Here is a 26,552-nt window from a genome sequence, read left to right on the forward strand (position 1 = left end):
AAAAAATTATCTTAGCGAATCATTTTAGTTGTTACATAGGTTTTGATTCAATCTTCTACTTCATCTACTAAAAAATACAGTTCAGGTATTGTCTAACCCTAGCAGCATAATGCTGTAGATCACTATCCTACTGAAATCAATTGTTTTCTGATAACTGTAAATGATCAATTCGATAGGAAAGCAAACGAATTAATTCTGGTAGTATCTGATCTCGTAAAAGTTGTAAATATATATATCACTATTTGATGTGTCTCTCATAAAAAAGGTTCCAATTATTATTCCTCTATCTATTCCACACCAACATACAGATTTTATGGAAGTTATGTACAAACTTCGTCGAATGTCGATTTGCAAAGTTCATTATCTTCATTTGGGACTGTTTTTCGTTCCACTCCAGTTTCGTGAAATTTCCTCGAACTTCGAAACACTGTAGGCTTGGAAATATGAAAGATTCTGTCAGTATATACATTATTCGTTCACGTTTAGTTAATTCCGATATGATTAATATTGTATTAATCTCGAAAAAAACAGATGAAACAAAATAGATAAACTTAATTGTGTTATTCAAATAAACGATTGACAAATTCGAAATAAATGTGATTCAACACAAACATCAAAATTGAAAAAAAATTGTTCGGCATACTGCGATAATTACTTGGATATGGTACTAATAATTGAATTTGATTTTATTGAACCCACTAAACTTGGTATCATTAAACTCAGCAAAATTATATCATGCATTTAAATAAATTATCCGTTGACAATAAGTAAATTTTTGATAAAACTAATGATTAAGTCACAAATTTGACGCTCCACCTATTTTGCCCGGCACTGTATAATAAAAAAATCAGAGCTAAATTGTGTAAAAGAAATGTAGAAGGAATTAATTACACCATAAACTTATTCGTGCTAAATTAGCTAAAATATATAAAAAAAGAGATAATGTAAAAACTTTTAAAAAACCTGGATGGGGTAATTGAAACTAAAAAACCACATGAAAAAGAAATTGAGAATAGTTTACAGAAGAAGCACTTTTTTCTTAGACTCTCCTTAAATGTAAAATTAAACTTTTCTTATTATTCGATAATTTGCCTGTTCCATTTTCTGTTTCGTTGCCCATACATCGTCTAACGATTATACAATTACGATCGCACCATTTTCTTGTGAAACACCCTTTGTTACTTACTGTAATTTGGAAAATGCCAATTTCGCTTTGCTTTCTAATTTCCTTTGGTTGCCACCGAAAATAAAAAAAAAACAAATCCAATAATTCGTACACACGCGTACGAAATAAAAAAGGCATCGGCATCGCAGCAAGCAATCGTAGCCGCTCGTAGTGGTGGCACTAATTGCCGCCTGGCGGTAATCCTAGTCGGGGGCGGCCATGCGAAAAATGAGATCCAAGATTGGTTATCGGCGTTGCGGCCATTGGTCAGCTCGTTGCTTGGCAACCACATCTCGTTTCGTCGTTATTTCGTAGGTATAACACCGTTGCCGCAACGGTCGCCGTGTTGATAGTTAAACGTTTCGTACAACGGAGACGGCACGGATGCTAGTGATTTTGTATTTGCGCTCAATTTTATTATTCACTTCACTATATGACACTTCACTGTCAGTCATATATATCTTATGTATAGTGGTAATAAAGTACTAGTGACATTTTTAATCAATTATTTATTAAATAATTGATTATTTATAGAGCTACTGTATATTAGTAATCGAGCGGTCATCGTTTAAGCAGACGAGTTTATCATTATTACCATTACCGCAAGTTTTATACTATACTTGATTATATTTAATTCCCTACATATATATTGCTGCCAACCTACCATATGTTGTATTTTTGGAATTCAAGAGACTTGCACTGAAACAAAATGATAATCCTAAAAAGATTTCTTCAAAATTTTCTGTAAAGTTAACAAAGCGCCAAAAAACAAATTAAAATTGTATTTTGATTTCTTAACATTAATAAATATTTTGAATATTCATAAGACTCCAAGTCTATTTTGAAACCCGAATTTAAAACAATTAACGACTGAAGAGAGAATGACTATCTCATTAGTAATTCAAATTTTCTGAATACGGATCTGTTTCCATTCCGTACTTCGTTTTTGTTTGGTTTTCATTTGCTTCGTATTTGTTCAGATCAGAGTGTTGATTGTATGTGAATGTTTTCTATGTTTTTATTTCTCTCTTTCAAATACCTACGGGTATCCAAATTTCTTTCTCACACCGTATTGAGAACCAATAATTTCAAAACAAATCTAACGGAGTTCGTTTCCAATAATATCAATAACCGTTGAAATGTGATTTTTTTTTTATTTTCTTTCATACTAAACTGAAGCAAAATCCCCTATTTCCAAATGTTTTTTAAATTTTTTTAATGTATCCTCCTGTTTATTATGTTGCGATATTTCTGACTGCGCTCCCTAAAGCGACCGGAATAAGTTGATCTGGCATCAAATTTGCATTAAGAGAAAAAAATGCAATGTCGAAATTACAAAAGGGATTTGGAAAAGGGCTTCTGTAAGTGTTCAAATTGATGCTCATCTTGAGTGCAGTGCAGATACGGCAACGTTTCTCAACAGAGGCATGTCAAGCTGTCCCAAAAACTTTCAAATTCTTCTTCAATTACAGTTCAGGAAGGGTACATGGTCCTCTTATCTGTCTGTCCTTGAGAAGGCCCCACAGGAAGACACAGGGTGTCAGGTCACATGACTGTGCGGGCCACTCACGAATCATCTTCTGTTTATACATTCTCAAAAATGAACATTAAGGTACTTCCTCACATGAACCTCCATCCTACGTAACATGACGGATATTCGCGAGTGTTGAATCGTCGTCCATTTGTCCACGTAAATCTTCGAGCATTTCCAGATAACCATTATTCACAATTATAAAGAGTAATACGTTTCCATATTATATTTCAAATAAAAGAAAACAATAACAAATAACATTAATTTTTAGTACAATCTTCTGATTGACACAATTTTCTGTAACCAATTCACGTTTGTTTCCGGTTGACGCCACTGAATCAGCTTCTGCACACTTCTCTAATACATTTTCTATTTTTTTTTGTTCACTTCCGCCTGCTTCTCTGAAAATCAGTAATGAGTCCTTTTGATGTAGAAAATTCACGTTAACCAGCGCGTTTATAACTTTTTTTCGTTTTTACTATATCAACGTGGGTTAGGGCCGACAGAAGCTATTACTGCGATGCTTATACATTGAAAAATTGCTGTGGTTACTTTTCCAATGATTTTATTGAATTCATCCAACTATTTTCCGATATAGGTCAAGTTTTTAAACTTATTATTCTGCTGTTTATATCCCAGGATGGAATGGAACTTTAAATCAGTATTGTTGACATTCATCTTCATCTTCACATAATTGTATGCTGTTTAGTAGCATTCTTTTTCTGTGTAGCGTTCCTTTTTGAAATTGAACTATCTCCGAGACAAACTTTTTACCATACTTTGATTGCAAATTCCCTACCAATAATTATGATTAGATCGAGCCACCAATAAAGAAAATAATCTATTAGATTCCTAGCGATGTTTTCAGGAGTTTTACTTTTCATTGGACATAGTACACAACTGATCAATTAGATCTACTTGTAATCGTAAATTCGTTTTTTTTATTTAACATGGGCTTAAAGATTCGTTTTTTAAATATCTGTTTTTCGGTTAACAAATTTCACACGATTTTGTAACAATGTAACCTCCACAATTTCCTTAACTCAAACTAGTTTTGAATATTATTTATAACATTGCCATATATTTATTCATTTTGCGACTTCTCATTATATTAGTTTCATGTAACTTTCACAAAGTAATTTTAAAGAAATATGCAACAATCTTAAAGGTATGCGCATACGTGACAATCCCTAATATTCACGAATGCATAGTTGTATTGTTTGCAAATGGCAGATATCAATTCAAATGAGACGATTTCACTCGTACCAATTATATTTTTATAAGGACAAAATATAGGCTGGGAAATTACCTTAGAAACTCCTACATAATGTACAAGTGTTGTACATGTTGTAGTAACGAGGTTAATATATTAGATCCGTTAAATAAATATAGACCGGAAAATGATAGAAATTACAAAACAATATTTTCTATAATGTGTAGATTGAAGTAATGAAAATAGTTTGAACCTTTCCACTGTGTAATTGATAAATTTTATTACTGAAAAAATTGATTACATGTTGACACCTTAACTGAACACACTCCTGCACACGTCTAAGCATCTTCAAGAAAAGGTGGTCGATGTACGCTGACATCCCGTTCCTAGTAACTTTAGTTTCGAGGACCAACTTGAGGACGTGTTTTTTCTTGCTTAAAAAGGATATTTTGAGTCATTAAAGTGATTCGTAGTTACGATGTTATTTGTAAATAAAACAATAAGTTCTTTATTTTTCTTGTGAAACAAAATCGGCGAATCCTCATCATGGCTCTGGTGACATAATTGAGGTAACCTTTTCTTTTGATTATCCGAAAAAAAGTCCAACGGTATCTTTTCTCATCATGGCGGCCAAATGACATCACCAAGTCTCACACCGATGCAAAATATTTGTTTGGGCTGTTAAACATTAAATTCGTCTAAAATTCTACAGAACTCCTGTGAACAACGGTTCATAGAGGTAGCTTGATGATTCTCAATTTTGCTAAAGACATTGACTAATATATACAAAACTTGTTATTCTTAATCGCCTTCATAAACAGATGAAATCTCTGCATTCGGTGCTCTTCAAACAAACTTACCCATTCTGGAACAAAGTATTGGATTCGAACATTTGCTTTTCGCTCTGTATTTAAGAAGCAACAGTTTGAAGACATACTATTGAGACACTTGTTCATAATTTCCTGGACCTCTTTACCGCGATCGGTAGAAGATATGTTTAATCACAGCTGAGGCGTGAATCTGTAATCTCATCGTTCTTATTTTCTAGCAAAAAATATTTACTGTTGAGAAATTAGAAACCATCAGAAACATCTCTCAACAAATTACTGTGGCTCATTAGCAGCCCTATTGAACCGAAAAAATAACTCAATGCAATAGTTTTCCTTTTTATTTTATATCTGAGTGTTTATTTTCAATATACTATACGTTTCAGTACCCAACTGAGACGAACCTGTAATCTGTTCAAATGTATATACATGAAATTAAGAATTATTAACTCTCAACGTTAAAGTATTCTACACTGATACTTTTTTTGATATATAGAAGACTGATATCTGATAGACACTTTTTCGATTAGTGCTTCCTTTCCACGCAATTTTCCAAAACACGTTTTTCGATAATTTTTACCTTTCCAAGCTTTTATACTAATTAAAGATTTCTTACAGACTTTTTAATCAAATGCAACTTTTATAATCACTTTTACTGATATGTGAAACTTTTTGAAACCATTTTTTGAGTATTAGACTCGCTAGAAACTTTCCTAGAGAATTTTGTTTGATAAACGCATTTTTTTGTCAATTTTTTCATAATTGGTACCTCTGCACAGACTTTTTTGAATAACTGTAATTTTTCCAAGACATTTTTTAGTAAAGTAAGCTTTACACTTTATACATATAATTTTCATTATTACAAGAACGGGCAGCCATTTACTAAAACGTTGAATAGTTTTTCTTTGTTCTGTAAGACATCCAAAATCCCACTTATAATAATAACTGTTTTATTATTTCTTTCTATGTAAACTAGACACTAACGTATTTATATAATTGATAGAGTTTCATCCCTTTCATTCCAAAGAAAATATTGAACATAACCCCTTAAATATATGAGTGAAGTTCGTATTTCAACTGTAAATACAACGCTCATCCCATCTACATTCGAAAAGTGGAAATTCGAATCCCGGTAACGTAGTTTGCTGTTCTCTGTGTTTCCCTTTTTCGTTTATCTTTTTTCAACCCTTATAATTCTACTACCTTCCGAATGGGGTCGAATATCTCAACGTAAAAAGTACAAAAAATGTAGAGTACGAGTTATGTGGATCAATAAATTGTATACCAAATACTACTAGTTTGCAAATATATATTTAAATCAGTATTTTCGTCTATAAATATTATAGCTGATAGGTGATTCTATAAAAAATTTTTCACAGTGATGAATCATTTTGAAATTAATTGGATAATGTTAATTGATGATGACTATTTAGTAGTATTTAACCATAGCAAAATAAATGATTGGTCCATATTTAACAAAATCAAGTTTATGATGAATAAAGGAATCCGAAACGTCAAATCGATACATGTAAATGAATTGATATTGTTCATAAAAAATGGCACAAAGTCATCAGTCTCATTAACATAGATAAAATATTTGAATATTTATTGTTCTGGAAATATCTCAATTCAACCGTTTCTTTATCTCTTACCCTTCTCAATATCCCAACGATACATCTGTAGACGAGGTGGTGAACCTGAACAGAATCATAGCAGGAATTTATGAAATTATTATATTTTCATAGGTCCGACGTTTTAAAGTGTCATCCCCAGAAAATCTATTACATACATACCAACCTAATATATGCGCGTAAAAGAATTATTAAAAACGGACTGAACAGAGACATAAAGTTTCAAAGTCCTGCTATTGGGTAGCAATAATCGTAATCCAACGTTGAATTCATGATTCAAACCATTTCCAAAAGTTTTCTTTCGGATTGATTTAATTCTTCTCTATCACATGGTGCTGAATCTGGTGAGTAAAGCAGACTAAATATTTGGTCCACTTTTTTTTATGATTTGAGATCGGTTTTTTGTAAAAAACCCGCTATGTGATCCCTTTGACCAAATGCACTCAAATGACGTGAATCAACATCGACGTCAATAGACATCATAAGACATCGATCAACATCAAATGACAATAGACGTCAATTGACTTCAATGGACGTCAAATTCATGTCATTGGAGGTCATTTTCCATTTAATTAACCAATTATTATGAGAATTGTCAAGAAATAATTATTGAATAAATGTAATTATTATATTATATACGCGCATGAAAAAATACATAAGAACCACTTAGTCTTTTCATTTTCTATAAAAAATAACCGTCGACTTTTCCAATAAAGAAGCTCGACGTGTCTCGGAGATCATTTGGGATTTTTAAAGTTATTCAGTTGGCGAAAATAACGAGCTCATAAATTAGGTTGAGTTTAATTGGAACAGAAAGAAAGAAATTGAAAAATGGACGTTGCTATTGCAGTCACAAAGTCGTAAGGAGAAAATCCGCCATATATTGATTTATTAACTATTTGATTCATTTCACAAATTTCGAGAGCAATTCCTCAAGTAATTAGTTTAAATAATGTACCAAAATTTATCTTCTCAAATGAAGTAAAAAATTATATATCCATTTATTTAAAAATAAATACTCTATTAGATGAAAAAATGTAGGCAACTCATTTTGAACTGATGATCTTGATTATTGAACATATCATCATTGGGTTTCCACGATGCTCGGTGAAGCCTTATACAACCAATAGCACTTTGTGTCTATCTAGATGTACATCCACTAATTAGGCTACTATGCACCACATCTTAATCCAATATTTATCTATATATGAAACTATTTATGTCTCTTTTGTACATGTACTTCCAAACAGGCTCCCCATTCAATTCTAAAACGTTTCAGGACTTTAAAAGATGCAGTCGTCTATAATAAGTCAATAAATTTTACAGAAAATCACCAACAGTACAAAAAGTAGTAACAATATATAATTGAACAAATCAAAATTTCAACATCTATTTGGTAATGATGTCCATATGCTTTTTTGCACCTATTATTTCCATTATTTCCCTACGCGGTATAAGGAAAAGGAAACACGGATAGCGCGTATGAAACTAACTAAAAATCATCACAATATAGCATTCCAGGGAAAACTCTTTCCTATATCAGGAAAAATCCTAAAATATAATTTATAGCCCATGGAAATGTTCCTATTCCATCCAGTAATCAACCTAATATTCTATCTCTGTCTCTCTATCCATATGCTCCTATCAAAAACTTGCTGATGTTTTTGAATTACCTGCTGGTTTTGTGAGCACTTTACACTACTAAATTCTCGTTTCAACGACCGAAACCCGTGCGACCCAATGAAGGTTTGCTTCAATGACAATTCTTACTTTTCGAATGCGACCTTGTATATTTTAGAGAACAATATTTGCTAATTAACAACAATAGATACCATCTACTTACGCATTTAAACCTATGTAATCTCATCACTCTTTTTCCTGTTCTTCTTGCTTTATTTTAATGATTTTTCAGGCGCCGGATTGGTACTTCGCGTCTTCCTTCCTCTATATGAGAAATCCATCTTCTAGGTCTTTATCTTTGCTTTCTCTTTTATCTATTCACCTCCATTATTTTTTGTTGACTTTTACACTTTTGGTGGGATATAACTGTTTCTTTTATTAATTATTGATGTTTTTTCAAATATTCCTTTCAGTTGATTCAATTTCAATTCCAATTCCCTGAATAATCCAATTATTGTTGTGTTATTGTGAGGAATCAAGAATTAGTCCATTTTTTTCATCTTTTGTGATGATTACCTTCAATATATACCCCTTCTCTACCCCCGCAGTGCTCTATACGAATTTTCATTTTTCAAAAATTCTTCTTCTATAGAATGGAATCAGATTACCCATTTTTTGATAATTACTGATCGATTTTTAACATACCAGAACGAACCGCGCGGAAATAATCTTAAACGTCTTCTCGGCCATCATTTCATCAAATCATCATAAATACGTATGCGGGATAATATATAACTACTATATACCAATATAGCTTTTATTGTGTTTTCTCTAATGTCACGTCTAATTTCACAACGATGAGACTCGGCTACACTGATTTGTTTACTATAGCGAGGAGTACTGCATTCGTAGCAGAAGATTTCACGGTTGCTGGCGTTTAAAGCATGAGGAATTCTTATTAGATTTTTAAGCTTGATACTGCCTCCTCGTTTGACTCTTTTTTTCATTAAAAATTTGTGAGTTATTTTTCTTCTAGTAGTTAAACTGATGTATGATGACATTTTTTTGGTATGAGCATGACGTTAAATAATCAAGAAATTGAATTTTCACTTTTATGAACCTACAAAAAGGGAATTCAATACAAAATTTCGATTTTTTAGTTCGAAAAATTGCGAAAAACATAGAGCGTCGAGACGCCCCGGCAGATGAATCGCGGGATCAATCCATCAAAATGTAACGACGCGACAGTTAACGAGCATACCTATATCCGTCTCATTCTAACAAGTAACAACACTATCGGGCCTATTGGACATTTCGAACGCTCTCCGTCGCTGTGTTTGTTAAAATATTTTCGTGAGATTTTCCACGAACATCGTCATATATTTGACCTGTGATATCCTTTCCCGGGATCAGAAGACGGTGCTAGTCAGTCGATTTTCGTGTTTTCCGGGATGAAATACCCACGTGCAAGTCCGCAATTTTGATTCGTACCCAAACAAAGGACGACTCTCTACAGCCATTCATATTGATTTTCTGTGATAAAGTGCTACATAAAAACTTGTTGATATTCCCTTTCGCACTGTTTCTTATATTGTAATATTCCAGTTATTCGCGGTGTTGTTTTATAATAGTTAAAACCAGAAATGATTGCAATTAAGAGTGAGTGGTTATGAAAACATCTAGTGCTTCAATTTTTTGATATCCGGTCCATTTATTATGGAAATTTCGGACGAACCATTGAATCTTACACTGAAAAAAATGCCGATCGCGATCGTAGCACCTTTTTCCGTTATCGAAACGAACAATAAATTTATCAATAACAACGAAATTAATTTACCCGATTTAAATAAATGTGAAGATTTGCCTGAGGATTTGTCTTTGAAAAAAAATAACGAAGAGTGTTTAGATTTAACAAAGAATAATAATCATACGGAACAGCTGAGAAAGTATCTCTGTAAGAATGAAGGGACTAGAAATTCTTATGAAAAAAACACGTTCAACGATTATTATAATAATAAATTATCTCACCGAGACAATCCTCAAGATATTTATAATAATTTGGACAATAATTTTCTATCGATGTGGTATATTAATTCGTTTTTGAATCAACAAAATCCTTATTTTAGTACCCCGCGACCGTATCAACCGAAACCTAATACTGATCCTAATTCAAACAAAATTTTAAACAATCTTTTAGATAAAAAAACTGATTCATCATATAAATTTCCATCTAGTTTCGATGCATTGATTAAAAACGAAATGCAAAGTGATAGTGATGGTAAAAACATAAATAGAAGGTAAGATTGATCAGTATTTTTCTAAAATAATTCAAAAGAAACGTGAAAATATGAGAAAAACATGCATGCTTTATATTCTGATATAAAACTGATATAAAAAAACTATTTATAAACTGATAGATATTTAATTCTTTTTCACAAGTAAAAGTCTATTACGTTTAGCGAATATATCGTTTTCAATATATGTTAGTTCCTAATTTTGGATACACTCATATATCGCTAGGGACCAAATTTGTCTGAGCTATTGCACCTTGCAATGATGCATCTGGGTCTAGGATGGTTATCCCACACTTTTGTGAAATTTCCTCAAGCCTCTTTTATTGCCTCAGTAATTTTGGAACTAAATTGACATACTTTGCTCCTTTGCTAATTTAATTAATTGTAATAGCTTTCTCTTTCATATTTTCTTCAATTCCTTCTTCCTTATCTTCTTCTATTCTGTGGTTGATACAACAATGCTTTCTTCGGCCATCACCATCCCCATCATATGTCCGTACCAGAGCAGTTGCTTTGTCTGTATTCTCTCTGAAACCGTGTATACTCGACCTGTTCTTTGCCGTATATCTTCATTCCGTATATGCTCTGGATTTTCTGCACGATATAGAGTCCATTTCCGCAGCCAGCACTCATATCCATACGTTAAAACAAGTTCCATTATGACTTTGTATATTGTCATTTTTGTTTTTAGGTTAATTTTTCTGACCACAACAATGGGTTCAAAATTTTTGTAGCTTTTTTCTCTTGTTGCACTCTATTTCTTATATCGTCTTTTGCAAATAAATATTCAAATTACAGCTTCCGAATCACAAAATATCATTAGTATGACCTCTTTTGCTGAAGGTTGTATCTTGAATTATTTCAACGGTGGTGAACCTCGATCTTTCCACTCCTTACTCTGAATTTTGGTGTTTACATCATTACTTATCCATCTATCCATTGTGCATTTTTTCCATGTTGAGGTTGGTAGTGATTATAATATGAACCACATGCTATGAAAGACCACTATCTTGATTAATTTATCTAATAGATCATCACACGATATCATGTACTTTTTTTTCAAGTGTAGCAGCGATTGCATGTTCATCTATCATCTATCATCTATCACATTTATATTCAAGATAACGCCCTTTCACTCAACCCTTTTAAACGCAAGTATTTGAGCACTACACGTTGCTCGACATCCTTTCTGATATTGAGATGTGGCTTTCTCGAAATCGGACTGTTATTGTAGTCATGCTTCAGAAGTTTCAAACTTGTCACTATTTATCTGGATTCTATACATAATAGGTTAGAATGTGAGTTGATGATAAATAATTGTTTTGATGAATAAATAGGTCAAAGATCGTATACATGTTATTTTATAAACTTTGTTTTTAAAAATTTTTATTACAATTTAGAATCATAAAAATTGAAACCGTCAGAACAATAAAGAATAAACTCAATATTAAATGTGTACATATTAGTTGAGAAATGAACTTCAACGTTCGCAACGATTCCGGAAACCAGAGAGTCGTTACGCATTTTCAGTACAAGGTACTTTTTCATTCAAAATATCTAAACTGAACTACTAACTGGGTCAAATTGAAATCGTTGAACAAAGAGACGTTCAGGAAAAGAAGAAAATTTATTTGTAGTTACTCAATACCATTTGATATGTTTAAATTTCCGTATGTACGAGGATGACCTGAAAACTCTCTGATCCAAACATAAAGATATCACAATTTTACAACTAAAGTATATGTTCATAACTTTGTGAAAATATACTCATTGGAATTATGTTTTTGAAAGACAATACGCCCTCCAAAATCAAAGATAAAAGAACGATGTTATAGTATTCAGCTTCTGTATTGTAAAATTCATTTTATAACTTTTAACATGACACCTCTCTTTGGAAAACAAAATACGACGCTTCTCTTATTTAATTCGATAATAACTTCGTTCTCGGATCAATTTAGAATCATTTGGTAACACGAATCCCATTCACACGTATATGGATGGCGATAGAAAAGGAGGGAAAAGAAGAAGAGACAGACCGAAAAGAAATGAATAAAAGAAGTCACATCATATTTAAAAACAGTGGAAATGATTGAGTTGAAGGAAAAAACAAGAGGACATAGTTGGATGAAGAGGTTTAGTAAAGAAAGTAGAATATACGCAAAAAGAGGGAATCAGAAAAAGGAGGGGCAGGCCGAAAATAAACGAGTTGAAGAGGTCTTTTCAGATTTGGGAAAAAGTGGAAATGACTAAGTGGAGAGAAAAACTAGAGGACATGCGAAATGAATACACCTGAATTTGAAATAGATATTTTCTAAATTTGTTTTTCAAAGTCTTCTAAAATCTGTCCTTCGTCTATAGTGAACTAATTTCTAGTGTTACTTCCTTTATTGTGTCTTCATCTTCTTATTCTGTGTACTTTTGTATTTCTTACTATTTTCTTGTCGTTTCCGCTATCCTCATTGGTTTGAAAAGTTTTATACTATGGTATCTTTTTTGTGCTGACACCTTGTATTTGTGCATACATTATTTTAATAATATCAAGAAATACTTAATTTTCAACTATCTACTGTAAATCCTGCTTCGAAACTGTACCTACTGATTAAGTAATTGGCTAACTCCCACTCTGTAAACGGAAAACAAAACGGGATGCCAGTAAAATCACTGTGAACCTTTTCAAAGGCGGCCTTGGCGGCATATGCTTGCGGTATCCCTCTTTGATCGAACTCTCAAAGAGCATGCGCCTTAGTTGGATGTTCTTCTCGATCCATAACAGCAAATACACATTCAGTCTTTTGTGAAACAATGCTGTAGTGGAGTTTGATATTTTATGTTGGAAACGAAATAAAACAGGTAATTTTTTCTTTATTAATTAGATATATTCGCGGCGTACAATATATAATATACAAGATGTGTGATTCCCAAAATTTGTTTTGAAAAATTTTCAACCAAATCCCTTGCAGGAAAAATTTAAATGGGTAGGAAATAGGACAGTGCCTTACGTTATGTTCTGGAACATGATCTTTGTAAGGAAATCTGTTCATAAAAAAAATGTATCTCAACGAATGACAGGTATGTAATCTACGAATGACAAGTAAGTAATCTACGAATGACAGGTATATAACCTACGAATGACAGGTATGTAATTTACGATTAACAAGTTTGTAATATGTACGAATGACAGTTATGTAATCTATGATTGACAAGTATGTAATCTGCGAATGACAAGTTCGTAATCTACTTATAATAAATAAAATATATAAACGAAAAAGTTGTTTTATTTTAGTTTAGTAGCATTGCCATTATAACATGATGTTTTTCAAATAAGATATGTTTTCAGCTCAAACAGCCTCAGAATTTTGTTGCTGGTAAAATGGAATTGAAGCCATTCGATTGAATCTTATTCAATTTAAAACAAATATACTACTTACTTGATAATTAATGTAGAAACCTTATAAATATATATATTTTTATCAATATTGCGTTTATTTTTATTTAATTATGGTAGACGTATTTAGTTAAATTGAAATCTAATGGGTACTGACGCTAAATTTGATGGTTGTAGGTCACAAGTCGATCATAAAAATAATATAGATGGTAAGAATAATCAGGACAGTAATGAAAAGAAGAAGCCTCATATAAAGAAACCCCTCAACGCCTTCATGTTATATATGAAGGAAATGAGAGCCAAAGTTGTAGCAGAATGTACATTAAAAGAAAGCGCTGCGATTAATCAGATATTAGGAAGACGGGTAAGAATTTTTTATTACTTGTCTTCGACCTACTATTTGAGTGAATGATACTTCTATAACCAGATTTCTCTACCTATAATTAATTTATTTTTAGAGCTTTTTTTGTTATATCACTTAATTACTTACTTTATTTCTTATTAGCAATTATTCTCTTCTATTTCTTTTCATGCAAAGGGGTGAGTATTTTATTTGAAAAGCTACGAAAAATTAACATTCGTAATGAATGTGGAAACTAGTTGGAAATCTGGTTAAAGAAGTGTGCGTGAATCTAATTCCATTAATCAAATCTGTAAGTATGATTCCGAAAGTACCTAAATACCTATCTTGTTATAAAATTAATGTTTTTACATTAAATAATAATTAAAATCGAAACATTTGGGTTTTACGATATGCACCAAAGTAAAATATTGTTTTTTGTGTCCGGTAGTACCGGCAGTCTATACGAGCTCTATAAAAACTATTCTTATATTAGTTCTCTCATGGTTTCTCGGATAATATGAAGGCTCCCAACATCTTTGTTTTGACATAATATAAAATAAAAATGAGCCTCTTTCAGTGTTGAGGATATGCTCATATGCCTAGATAAGCCGTTTCTTATTCATCGTTACTGTCAACAGTGGTTCACTTAGAAACTGGTATTCAAAATTCCCGTACTATGTTAATTTAAGCCTTCCACTTTTTTTCTTATTTGCAAACTGATATTTAGAATCTTTTCATTCAGTCGAGGGTAGTCCAAATTTATTTTAGTTTTAGTATCGTCAGACTTAGAAACGCTAATTTTTTCTGGTTATAACTGCAGAAGAAGGGTTTTAATATCAGTTTATCATCTTGGAGAACCATGCTGAGACAAAATATTTTGTTTTGGTTTAACATTCTTCTCATATTACATTTCTACTATTAACAGTGAAGTAATACTTTCAATTGGTAATTATTTCATTAAATCACGAAATAACTATTTAAAACAACGTGACGTATTCCAAAAAAATGTGTCTATCCCTATAGATTTGGCAAATTACTGTATGATATTCAAACACGTTCGTATTTTGATCTATCTGGGCTCGTATATATTAAAACGTTTCTGAAAATGTAATACAAGGAAAACGTATCCAAAGTTTCTCCTTTTCTTTGTGAATTTTTCCGAGTGCGTTTCATAAAATCACAAATTCCACTTGAATATTTTATTGTCCTACATATCAAATGATATAACATTTTGTTGACCATCAATATACTATGTGTTTCTAGATAAAACGAGATAAGTTCCGTCAAAATACAAATTTCTGGCTGAAATAAGCTGGTGGAACTAATTCTAATTTCTGAAAATGATAGTGAAACATTACTTCCAGATTTGATTATTATCGTTTGTATTAATGTGCGAGTGTGTTGGTAACATGTGTGCGTTAAATCGAATGAATATGTTAGTGGCACTCGCTGAGCCGAGAAGAACAAGCCAAGTATTATGAAAAGGCGCGCCAGGAGCGCCAATTACACATGCAGCTGTACCCGGGCTGGAGCGCTAGAGACAATTACGGTTACGGCACCAAGAAGAAGAAGCGAAAGAAAGAGCGAACACCTATCGAGTCGGGAGGTAGTTATCAAACGCGCAACCTACTTTGTAGAATGCCCATCCAAATTTTTTTGACAGTCTAGTATACGGAAAAGTGAAAGAATCGTACTCAACGCTCAATATCTTCAGCTCTAAAAAATTATTATTTATATATTAACTGGGTGATTGAGGACGATTCTTTTTTGATTTCCGTATACCTGACTAACATTTTTGAAGCTAGGGACTAACAAAACTGCACTCGACTACCATAAATACTAATAGGATTTGGTTTTTAAAAATATCAGAGAAACGATGTTTCGAATTTCCTTCTTTTGGTATTTTTATAACCGGTCTAGTCACAGTTTAACATTCGTTTGAGAACCTGAGGTGCTTTCTTGGTAATCAATGTGTCAAGTTGAAAAAAATGCCAATTTACGCAGGTACATGTCAGTTTAGATGATTAGATGTTTTCCCCCAACGATCTGTTCTCGAAGGAATTTAAAAATATTTATTATCTTTCAAGAACAGACTCTTTGTTGGCTGCCATTTATTGTTTACAAACGTAGAAGATATAATATAGCGGTCAAGACGTATAAAAAGACAATATACGAGTTCATTCATTTGTTTACAATTACAGATAACGATACTAACAATTTTATTTAATATAGAGAATAAAAAAATTGTTTTTGGAGGGATTTATATATATTAAATTTTATGTATGAGTATTGCAATCGGCAACATTAACAAAGTATTTTATTCCAATCATTTTGTCAATTTTTTTGTATTAATAAACAAATTTCATTAATTTTATCTGTCAGTAAATCCTTAGATATTGATTCCTATTAATCGTATTTAATTAATTTCTGTTTAACGTGCTCAAATTTTCACAAAATTCTACTAATACTAATTGAGAAAATCGTTTAAACCTGCTCAAACAATGAAATATTAACAAACATTGTAGAACAATTTTTAGAAGATTGGTAATTTAGAACTAATTAACAAATAGATTTTGCAACCTATCGAAGTTACTATGTATGAAAAAAACTACCGTGAATCATTTTTTATAACAAAATAAAAAGGTAACAAAACTTGAATCAATCTTCTTCAAAGAACTTCTTTTGGCTATAAATTCACTTTTTTGAAGTGAATTTTTAGTGGGTTTCACTTCGAAATGACTTTCATCTGCTCTGTGTTGGTTTTCTCGATACTCAAATTTTTCTGTTTATATAACACAGATTCTGAAACTTTGATACACCATTGTACCCCAAAATTAAAAATACAATCGAAACAATAAACTTCATTTGAAAAACGTGCTCCCAAGAGAGCAAATACCCTTTTTTTAAAGTCATGGCCACGGTATTTTTGAAATTCCAAAGGTGTAATCTTATTGATTATATAACGATAGCTTGTCGATATTATATGATATTATACTGATTTGTCGACAGTTTTTCATATCAAATTTATGAAAAATGCGGTCTTTTGTTGTAAATAAAAGTATCGTTCTTTCACAATTATGCTTTTATACACTCGTCCGTTACAGTTGCAGAAAAATTAGACGATCTGCTTTTAGTTCTATTGTCTCATCCGCCATAATCACCTGATCTAGTTCCCTCTGATCATTTGTTGTTCCCAAAGTTTGAGAAATGGCTTTTTGGAAAACGATTTCAAACAAATGAAGAAGCGATACAAGACTTATTGGGCGGAAAGATTTTTTGTAGTTGTAAACTCGCTGGACTAAATGTGTAAAGTTGAGTTGTAGAATAAAAGATCTTTAAACAACTGAGCTCAAAGTCCTCACCATCGAATAAAACAATACACATGACCTTGATATTCACTGGTTCTCTGTTGTCCCAAGACTTAAATACTTAGAGAGCTTTTTCGATACTTTTATAACTAGAAACAAAAAGTTTTGCGTTTCGAAATATCTCGCTGATATTTAAATTCATTGTTCGTGTGATAGACTGGCTTGGACAAATAGGTCCTGTATTGATACTAATAGATCCTAATTTTACATTCTCTTTTGACTTATTTTTTTATTACTAGTTTTTTAATTCCTCTACTATTATTGTTCCTTTGCCGGAGACCAAGGCATACACCGATTTTTTCATGAAAGAAGAGCTTCTTTCTATGTTATTTTTAGGATTCACTCATATGTCCGTCGTCTGTATATCCTATTTTTCGTATGTATGCTGGCTAGAGAATTCCGCTGTTACAAACATGACCAAATATTTATACAGCTTAAATCTTTTAGAGCTATACTCGTCCAGTTTTATGTTACACGCAACCCTATTACCTCTATGAAGTTTATTCCTCTTCTAAATACATATATTTTTTTTATACATATATTTTCTATTACATTTAGTTCATTGGCATTATCAAAGAAACAATAACATTGACACTATTGTTAAATTTCTTCAACTGTTTCATCTTTGCTATGGGACCAGAATGGTCATGCAACATTTGGTTTCAAAAGCTGGTTTATCGAATATAATAAAAATTTTCATTTTGTATCACAATTTTGTATTCTTTACATTAATTAATATTTCGGAGGTGTTTCTTATCTGCAATTTATTATAATTGAATTCGTTTATTGTTTTTCTTCTTGTCTAGACCAATATAATTATAAAAATTTTTAAGACCCGGTTGTATAGTTCATAATTAGCTTTAGAAAATGTTGACGCGCATATTTAACTTCAAATGATTTTTTTTTGTTTTGACTTTACAACAGGGTCTATACCTTTAAGTAACTTTGTGCCTTAGCTAGTCGTTTCAGTTTAACAACTACATTTAATTTTTGTTTTTAAAATTGTGTGTACCGAGAAGTTTTTGCCATTTAATATCATTGTTTTATCGCTCATCAAATAAGAAAATTGAAGTGGAAAAATTTTATCATTTTGTAGATCTTATTTTGGAACATCAAAACAATAAAATAAAAAATTCAAATCATTTTAGTACTAATATGAATTTGAATATTCATTGTAATAGTAACTCTGCACTTTCCTTTAGAATTTTCTTAATAAAACAACCTTATCTTCGTTGTTCAAGATTGAATTTCAGTTACTTTCATTACATAAATTTTATGATTTGTATACTGTCAACTACCTAAAATAATTCATTGTAAACTGGTTTCCAAATAAGTGTTTAAAAACCAATTCTTTTATAATATATTAAACTGATTATTACAAAACTTTTAATAAATTTGTGAGTGATAAAACAGTGCCCGTAGTAAATAATTGTGCCAAAGGTTCTAATTTACATTAATTAACTCTACTACTTCTAACAGTGCATGTAAACAATATGGCGTTCTTGACGGCAATACCTGGTTGTGCACTTCAGTCGAACTTCGTCAGATGTCGCTGCTGGCGTTACTTAAACGGATGTTATCTGAAATATCACCCCACCTTTGCTCCGGTGCTCTGACCGATGTGCATACTTTCGGGCTCGAGCAGAATGGGTCGGTGGCGGCCAAAATGTCACTTTTGTCAAATTCGTGAATTACTTATGTATAGCTTAGGGGCGGCCGGCATGGCGAAATTCTGGCGCGCTTCTTGGTGCCCTGCCGGTACGAAAAATTGCTGACTCTGTTTTGTTTAGTGGCATGCGCTGGGTAGGGAGGAGCAGGCCAAATACTATGAGCTGGCTCGTCGCGAACGTCAGCTGCACATGCAGCTCTATCCCGATTGGTCATCACGCGCCAACGCCACTCGCGGCAAGAAGAGGAAGCGTAAACAAGACCCTGCCGATGGAGGTAGCCATCCCTCGCAATTTACTAGTATATTATAATTGATTACTTTTACATTTTACTTCAATTCCTGTCAAAAAGAACTCACTGAATGCTGATTAAATAAACTATACATATTATAGAAATATATGTGGATTATGAACTTTATGTCAGTGTTTAGTAAGTTGTTATTGCTGGGAATATACTACTTCCAATCATCAACTTGGCCGACCAAATATACTAAAGTTGCATTCAAGAATAATTTTTAAACAAACGTTCCATTGAGAAGATAACTAGTTATTAAAATGTGATGCTACTAAGACAGAAGATGACATAACCTCACTATTGAATTAGGTCATTAAAAACTGCTAATATTAAGTTATTATAATTATTGTCATTTATTAGAGAAATAAAGTCAAATAACATAACATATGTTAAAAGTTTAAATATTAATACAATGAGTATCTACTGTTAACATATGTAATTGCACTCATCTAAAAGTTTATTTCTATAGTGTAATTAAACTATAATACAATATATAAAAAACAATATTTGTGTTATTTTTCTTTTAACTAAAGGTTTGTCAGTTTTTAAATCATTTCTCTTTGTTTTTTTGAGAAATGTATTCAAACACTTAGATTTGCATGCATTTTACGCTATCCTGCTTATAAATGTACTGTTAGACTTCTGTAGGCGTAATAAATTATGAAAATATTTCTCAAAAACCATTAAGAACAGTTAATTAAAACTTTTTGTAATGTGTTCAGATGGTTTATTTCACTCAAAAATCTTTAGGGAATTTTTCATTTTATCTTGGCATCCACATTTATTATGATATTATACAAATTAATCTCTAAAATGTGATATGAGTGAAATAGGTTTTTTGCCAAGTTGATAAGAGGAAGTACCTACTTAAGTAATTTGCGAGTCGTACCTATTATATCTATATCTATTATTTGCATGTTAATTGGGGTAAACGGTGTTTTTTTTGGCCGGCCGGTACCTATTCTGCCGAGGGTCTAGCGGACCTACCTTTTGTTGGTTGAACTTCGTCGTATGCACGTTTGTCAGCCGCCTGCATGCCCCTTTGAGTAGTATATTTAATCCTAAATGGATTCCCAAGCATGTTTCTATCCATATTTATTTCTTATAGAATTCCTTTTCATGTTAGACCCTACTTCATGAGCCGGTTCTTCACCAGTTTACTGTCAAATTTTCCTCATTTCATATTTTCATTAATTCCATACATGTAATACTTCTATATGGACAGTTTGTGGGACAAAAAACGTCCCTACGTTACGGTGTCGACACTATTCATTTTCCCTCTCGTTCGAGAAACTTTATCTTTACTGCGCATGCTTGAGAATGTGCAGAACCGAGCTGGAACCTCGGAAGATAGAGAAATCTTTGTCATTCTGTCTTACTTAGTCGGAACAGCTTCCACTTATAGAAACTGTCCATATAGACGTATTACATATATATCATTAATTCAAAAATTGTTTCTCTATGGATAGTATATGAAATAATAAAAATTTGAATGTTTGACAGTAAAAGCATAGAAACAGGTCCCCAATTTGAATGAATAACTAGTTTTTAAAGTATCTCACTAAAACGTAACAAGTAATGATATGAACAATAACATTATCAAAGATAAATTTTTGCTTATGTTTTTAAATTAAACTGGAAATTCTTTTAGTGAAATATTTATTTTTAGTAAACTGTTATTCATTCTATCTCAGGTTGAAATAAGAAAACGGACTTTTGATTAATTTCATTACAAAAAATTAACTTAAAATGTAACCAAAATAAATATGAATAAAATTTTTAATTATATTAACGTGGAAGTATAATTATTTTGTAACATACCAATCGGTTTTCAATCAAAATATTCCAATATTTATTGTAGATAAATAATAACTTCTAAAACTAAAAACATAATTTACCAATCTCCCACTTGAATTCGGGGCAATGTATGCAGGAATATTTCATTTTAAGATTTTTTTATATCCCAAATAAATTATCATATAATATATAAAATAAGTTTTACTGGGATGTTTGTCAACCATTTAATTAACATATGTTTTTTGTCAGGGGTTTCCAATTTATTCACAATTTAATTGTAAATTTCATTTTACTAAAAAGCTGGTGGCGTCCAATCTAATATTAATTGTTTACACCTCATTATCAGTTAAATGAACTTTTTACTGAAGCCTAATATCACTGCAAATTTTATTTTAGAATATTTTCAAGTACCACACATGTGAAAAAAAAGATACAATAAAAAACTTAACTTACCAGCAAGTATATAAATAGATATAGTTGTCAAATTAGATTTTTAGATGTGAAAATGAAGACACGCCATAATAATCAAAGACATTTGACAATTGGCCGATTGGCATGCTACAATTTTTAAATGGATTCCGACAAAAAATGAGAAAATCCTTTTCTTTAAAATATTATGTCACTAGCTTACCAGTTACTATATTTTATTTAATTCAATTTAGTAATTTAACACCATATATACTGAGTATTTTATATTCAACCTGAGATCACATTGAGTACTAGCTAGTAGTTTTAGTTTTTTATGAAAAAATTAAAAACATTGCTCCAGATCAATTGAAAAAATATAGTTTATTTCAGTCTTAAAATTACCCTGTGTTAATCACATCTGTCTTATAAACAAAAAATTTCTTAATTGTATTAAAATGACAATATGGTAGTAACAAAAAAATTCTGAAACAATTCCTTTTTTTAAAGTTAAGTAGATCACTAGTTTTTCCAAGCTTACGATAAATTATTGTGACCATCCCCAGAACTAATTGGATGATACTACTTTTCCAGGGTACTATTCTCCATAATCATTGCAGATCGAATGTCTATATCCTCATGATGAATTAAGAATTTTTTTCTTGACTTCCTTGATTTTTATCTCCTAACCTACAAAATCTTACTTTCACCAGATGTTAAAACTTGTGTTTATCAGTCCGAGGCTGCTCTAGTCTATCTTGTTACTGTTAATTGTTGACTTATTCGTCCTTAGAATCTTTTTCAGAAAGCTTTCTGAATTTTTTCAAACTACTATTTTTTGATCTATTCTTCAAGGTTCATCCTATAATACTTCTCATATCTCCAGTTTGAACATAATAAATAAGAATTTAAGGAAAAAAATCTAAACCAATCCTAACCTTATTGCAAGTAAAGCTGATTGTTGGATAATTTAAAGAACTGTTGACCCAATAACGAAAATATGTCATTTCAGTATTAAGGCATACAATCAATCAATTAATTGCAAGCAGAAATTTCTCAACAGAGTCATTTCAGAAATATTTCACTCTATTCCTTTTTGTTTCTTGAATTTTATAGAAAATAGTGCTTTTATTAAAAGATAAGTATTTGTTTAATGTAAATTACTTTACAATGAATGGCTTTATTGTTTGTAAAACATACTGTTAATTATGTTATACAAAAACTCCGAAGGTTGTGTTTCTAGGTACTTTTTTAAATTGATGTTTAGTTTGCCAACCAAAAAAATTTGCATTGTTAAAGTCTCGTAACAATAATTAAGTAAATTCACTTTTATTGGTCATATAACAATTGGCAAGTGCGTTAAAATATTTTTAATTATAATATGGTAGTTGCAATGTTTTTAAATACTCGTAAAATTCTAAACAAATTGAATAAAAGTAGTATTTTGAAATTCAAATTAAAAAACTCAGACACTATATGTTTTACTGTTAATAAGAAGATACCTGTACATAAGTTACTCATTAATAATCACTAATTTCTTGCATAGGTATATTCTTTAAACTAGTTGATTTTAGCCATGCCAACTAAAATTAATTTCCATAAATCCAAATTTACCGTGTTCGATATAAACAAGCTAAAAGCAATAAAATATTTTTGTCCGAAAACCACTAAAATGTAAGTATAAAGATCTTCATTGAATTTTTACTTCTACATGACTGTCACCAACACTATACTGTCAAGTTATTGGACCCCATTGCCATGAATGGAATCTATTACCAGCTTTTTTGTGGCTCCACAATCTTTTACATGATTTTCAAAAGCAGTATATGGAAGCTACTTAGTTTGACATTCATTTAACTTCCCCATTTCTTCGGAGTACACTCTTTGATACACTGTCACATTGTCAATTCAAGATTATTGTAAAATAACTATAACATATATATTTATAATTCACATTTTTCATTCCTTGCTTAAGAATCTGTCAATGAAAACCTTCCGGATATTAGGAAGATGCATTGGTATTTGTCCCATGGTCAGCTGTGTTAAATCGACTTCCCCTCAATATTACTTATTATTAATATTATATCAACTGATTGATGCTTCTTTCTTTCTTTTTCTTTTGGAGTTCTATGAAAATTTTGAAGACTGTAATAAAATTTTTGTATTTAAATACCTATACTTACCTACAATAGTTCTGGTTTTTGAAATTGTCAATAAAGAAGAAATGAACTTGAAAGGCATTCTAGTTACCTGACACACAATCAATCAATACTACAGAACATTTTTAATGAAAAAAGTTATGTACCCATTGTTTTTAAGAAATAAACTAGAAGTAACTTTATAATTACATTGATATATTTTAATTTTATTTTCAACTATTTATTCAAATTCGTATCAACTAAGCTTATTTCGGTTGGGGTTTTTAAAAAAAACAATAAATAAACATGCTACGAATCTAATTAATGTTTAACTAATTCTTTTCCGATTAATGATCCACTAATTTGTCCAGTACAGGCACTTTTTTTCTCTTTGGTATTTTCTACTTCTTTATATCCCACTAATTGATTGCTCGTTTCAATCATTAATCGTTTTTCCTTCAATTACCCAAACACATTGTTTTTTTTATAATATTTATTACAGTCAAATTGCAGTTGCAAAAATTGTAAAAATCTTTATCTAAATATTTATCTTATTCGCCCTAACTGTTTGCATCAAAACTTAACCTCATTGTCAAATTTGATACTGTTGGAAATAAATAGAAAATTTTACATCTAATATTCTATTAATTATTATGAGAACAGTATTATCTTTTTGAAAAAACGTTATATTACATAATTATAGAATAGTCATTTTAGTTGGCTGGCCTTGCATGTAGTAATCTCTTTGCAAGATATTTTTAATTTTAGCACTTTATTGAAATAATCATATTTCCAAGTGTAGTAATTAAAAGTATTTATTGAAGAGATGTATTCTATTTATATTTTTTATATAAAAAGTTATAATTGTTGTTTATTTTATGTAAATTAGGTAATAGTATGAAGAAATGCCGAGCAAGGTATGGATTAGATCAACAAAGTCAATGGTGTAAACCATGCAGGTGAGACTTTATTCTCATTACTATACGTATTTTAGACTTGCACGCCTTTTGTTCTTTATTTTTGTGGGTATCTTTATTTCTACTTTATAACCGAAGTGTTTACAAATAACTTATATAGAATTAAAGGTCTATTTACTTCAAATTATATCACTGAAACAATTTATTTGAAAATTTTATTGTAGATAAAACACGCAATTATAGAAATAAAATGATAATATAGTTCATAACCTAAAATTTGTAAATTTGAAATTTCACCTAATTGCTATCAGAACCTTTTTTTCAAGTATCTTTCTTCTTCATGTACCCTTTGACCTGTACATATTGCTAAAATGTTAACAAAACCTAGCATCTGCATACTTATTGTTCAAAACCTATTAGAGAAACTGTTAACCTAGTTTCCAAAATTTAAAATAATCAACTAAAACCATTAGAAAACTTTTTAAACATCTTCTTCTACTTCTTCTTCTTCATCGTACGCTAGGTCGCTGTGTTTGCATCAATGGTTTCCTAGCTGCAGCTGAGATGAGGAAGACCAGCTTTCTTACCATCTTGTAGGTGGTCGGGATATATTCGGTTTTTCTTCCTTTGTAATATTTGGTGTTCTATACTCTAGTCTCTATCACCTATGTCAACACGGGTCTCACACAGGTCTTGTATATTCTGATTTTGCTCCTGGTAGTCATATATTTATTCCATTTGAGCTTTTATCTCTTTAGATTTCTATTACTTATCATGTTCGCTCCTAGATATTTGAATGACATAATTTGTTCTACACTCTGATCGTATATTGCGAGTTTACATCTTCTCAGTTGTCTGAATTCTGTAAAAGATTTGGTTTTCTTCAAGAACATTTGCATGTTAAAAGCTTTCGTTATTTGTTCAAACCTGTACAGTAGCCTTTGTAAGTTATCTTCGTTTTCTGAGATGATCACTGCGTCATCAGCATAACATACTATTTTTATTTCTTTGTTTCCAATCCAGTATCCTCGTCCAGCTTGCTTTACCTCGTTTATAATCTCATCCATTATGATGCTGAACAAGATCGTCTCCTTGTCTGATACCGGCCGTCACAGGTATTCTACTGCTCAGTTTATTTTCCATTCTGATATATGTGTAATTGAACCTTCGTTCTCTTCAGAAGAGTTGTTACATCCCTCAATCGTACCCAATTACTTGGGTGAGATCGATGAAGAACACATAGGCATCTATAGCAGACCTGTTTTTTCTGAATCCCTACTGCTCCTCAGAGATACCAGATGACATCACTTCTTCGGCTAAAAATTTAGTGAAAAGTTTTTGTACTGCACTCATCAAGCTAACACCTCGATAATTTTGTGGATCTTTCTTTTCCCTTTTCTTTCCATTCTGATGGTATACTCTTGGCGTCTAAGTAAGTAAATGTAATCACATCAACCAGCACAATTAATATATACAAAAGAAAACAATTTTCTGTATCTTACAGTGAAAATAAGGTACAATATGCAATTAGTTATAGCAACAATTTTTCTACTCGAACTACTCCTCTTCCAACCCTTAATCAGCATCAGAAATTTCAAACCAGCTTCTTAAGATATTGAATTTTGAGTATTTTTTACTTCCATACTGCTTTCACTAACGTGTTGTCGGAAGTATTTATTGTATGAATTAGTATACTGGATTATGTTTGATTCATTAGGAATATCTAGCCCTACAGCAGACATTAGTTAAACAAAACAACGGAATGAAGGAAACTTTTATGATTCACAATAAATTATATAATTAGGTAGAACAATTTTAATACATTTTCCAAAAAAGGAGTATATACAGAAAAATTCATTATGTAATTGTTTTCGAGGGACTCCAGTTCGCTTTCCAGTCTTTTCTTCAAACCACGTTAAGTTATTTAAACTATTACATTTTTGTTACATTTTTCTG

General features: G+C 31.2%; 1 protein-coding gene across 8 annotated transcripts in view; it reads left to right on the plus strand.

Moving 5' to 3' along the window:
• Positions 1 to 26,552, plus strand: part of LOC130441056 (protein pangolin, isoforms A/H/I/S) — a 398,392-nt gene that overhangs the window by 362,103 nt on the left and 9,737 nt on the right. For 3 of the 8 annotated variants that reach the window (XM_056774549.1, XM_056774551.1, XM_056774556.1), the window contains exons 7-9: positions 13,844 to 14,030; positions 15,450 to 15,615; positions 24,569 to 24,638. In XM_056774549.1, the coding sequence (XP_056630527.1) occupies positions 13,844 to 14,030; positions 15,450 to 15,615; positions 24,569 to 24,638 (423 nt within the window). Of the gene's footprint in view, positions 1 to 7,798; positions 10,285 to 13,843; positions 14,031 to 15,449; positions 15,616 to 19,167; positions 19,322 to 24,568; positions 24,639 to 26,552 lie in introns of those variants that run through there. The other 5 variants (XM_056774552.1, XM_056774550.1, XM_056774557.1 and 2 more) reach the window with 3 other exon arrangements.

The sequence above is a fragment of the Diorhabda sublineata genome, chromosome 3 (assembly GCF_026230105.1).
Source record: "Diorhabda sublineata isolate icDioSubl1.1 chromosome 3, icDioSubl1.1, whole genome shotgun sequence".
Taxonomy (NCBI): Eukaryota; Metazoa; Arthropoda; class Insecta; order Coleoptera; family Chrysomelidae; genus Diorhabda; species Diorhabda sublineata.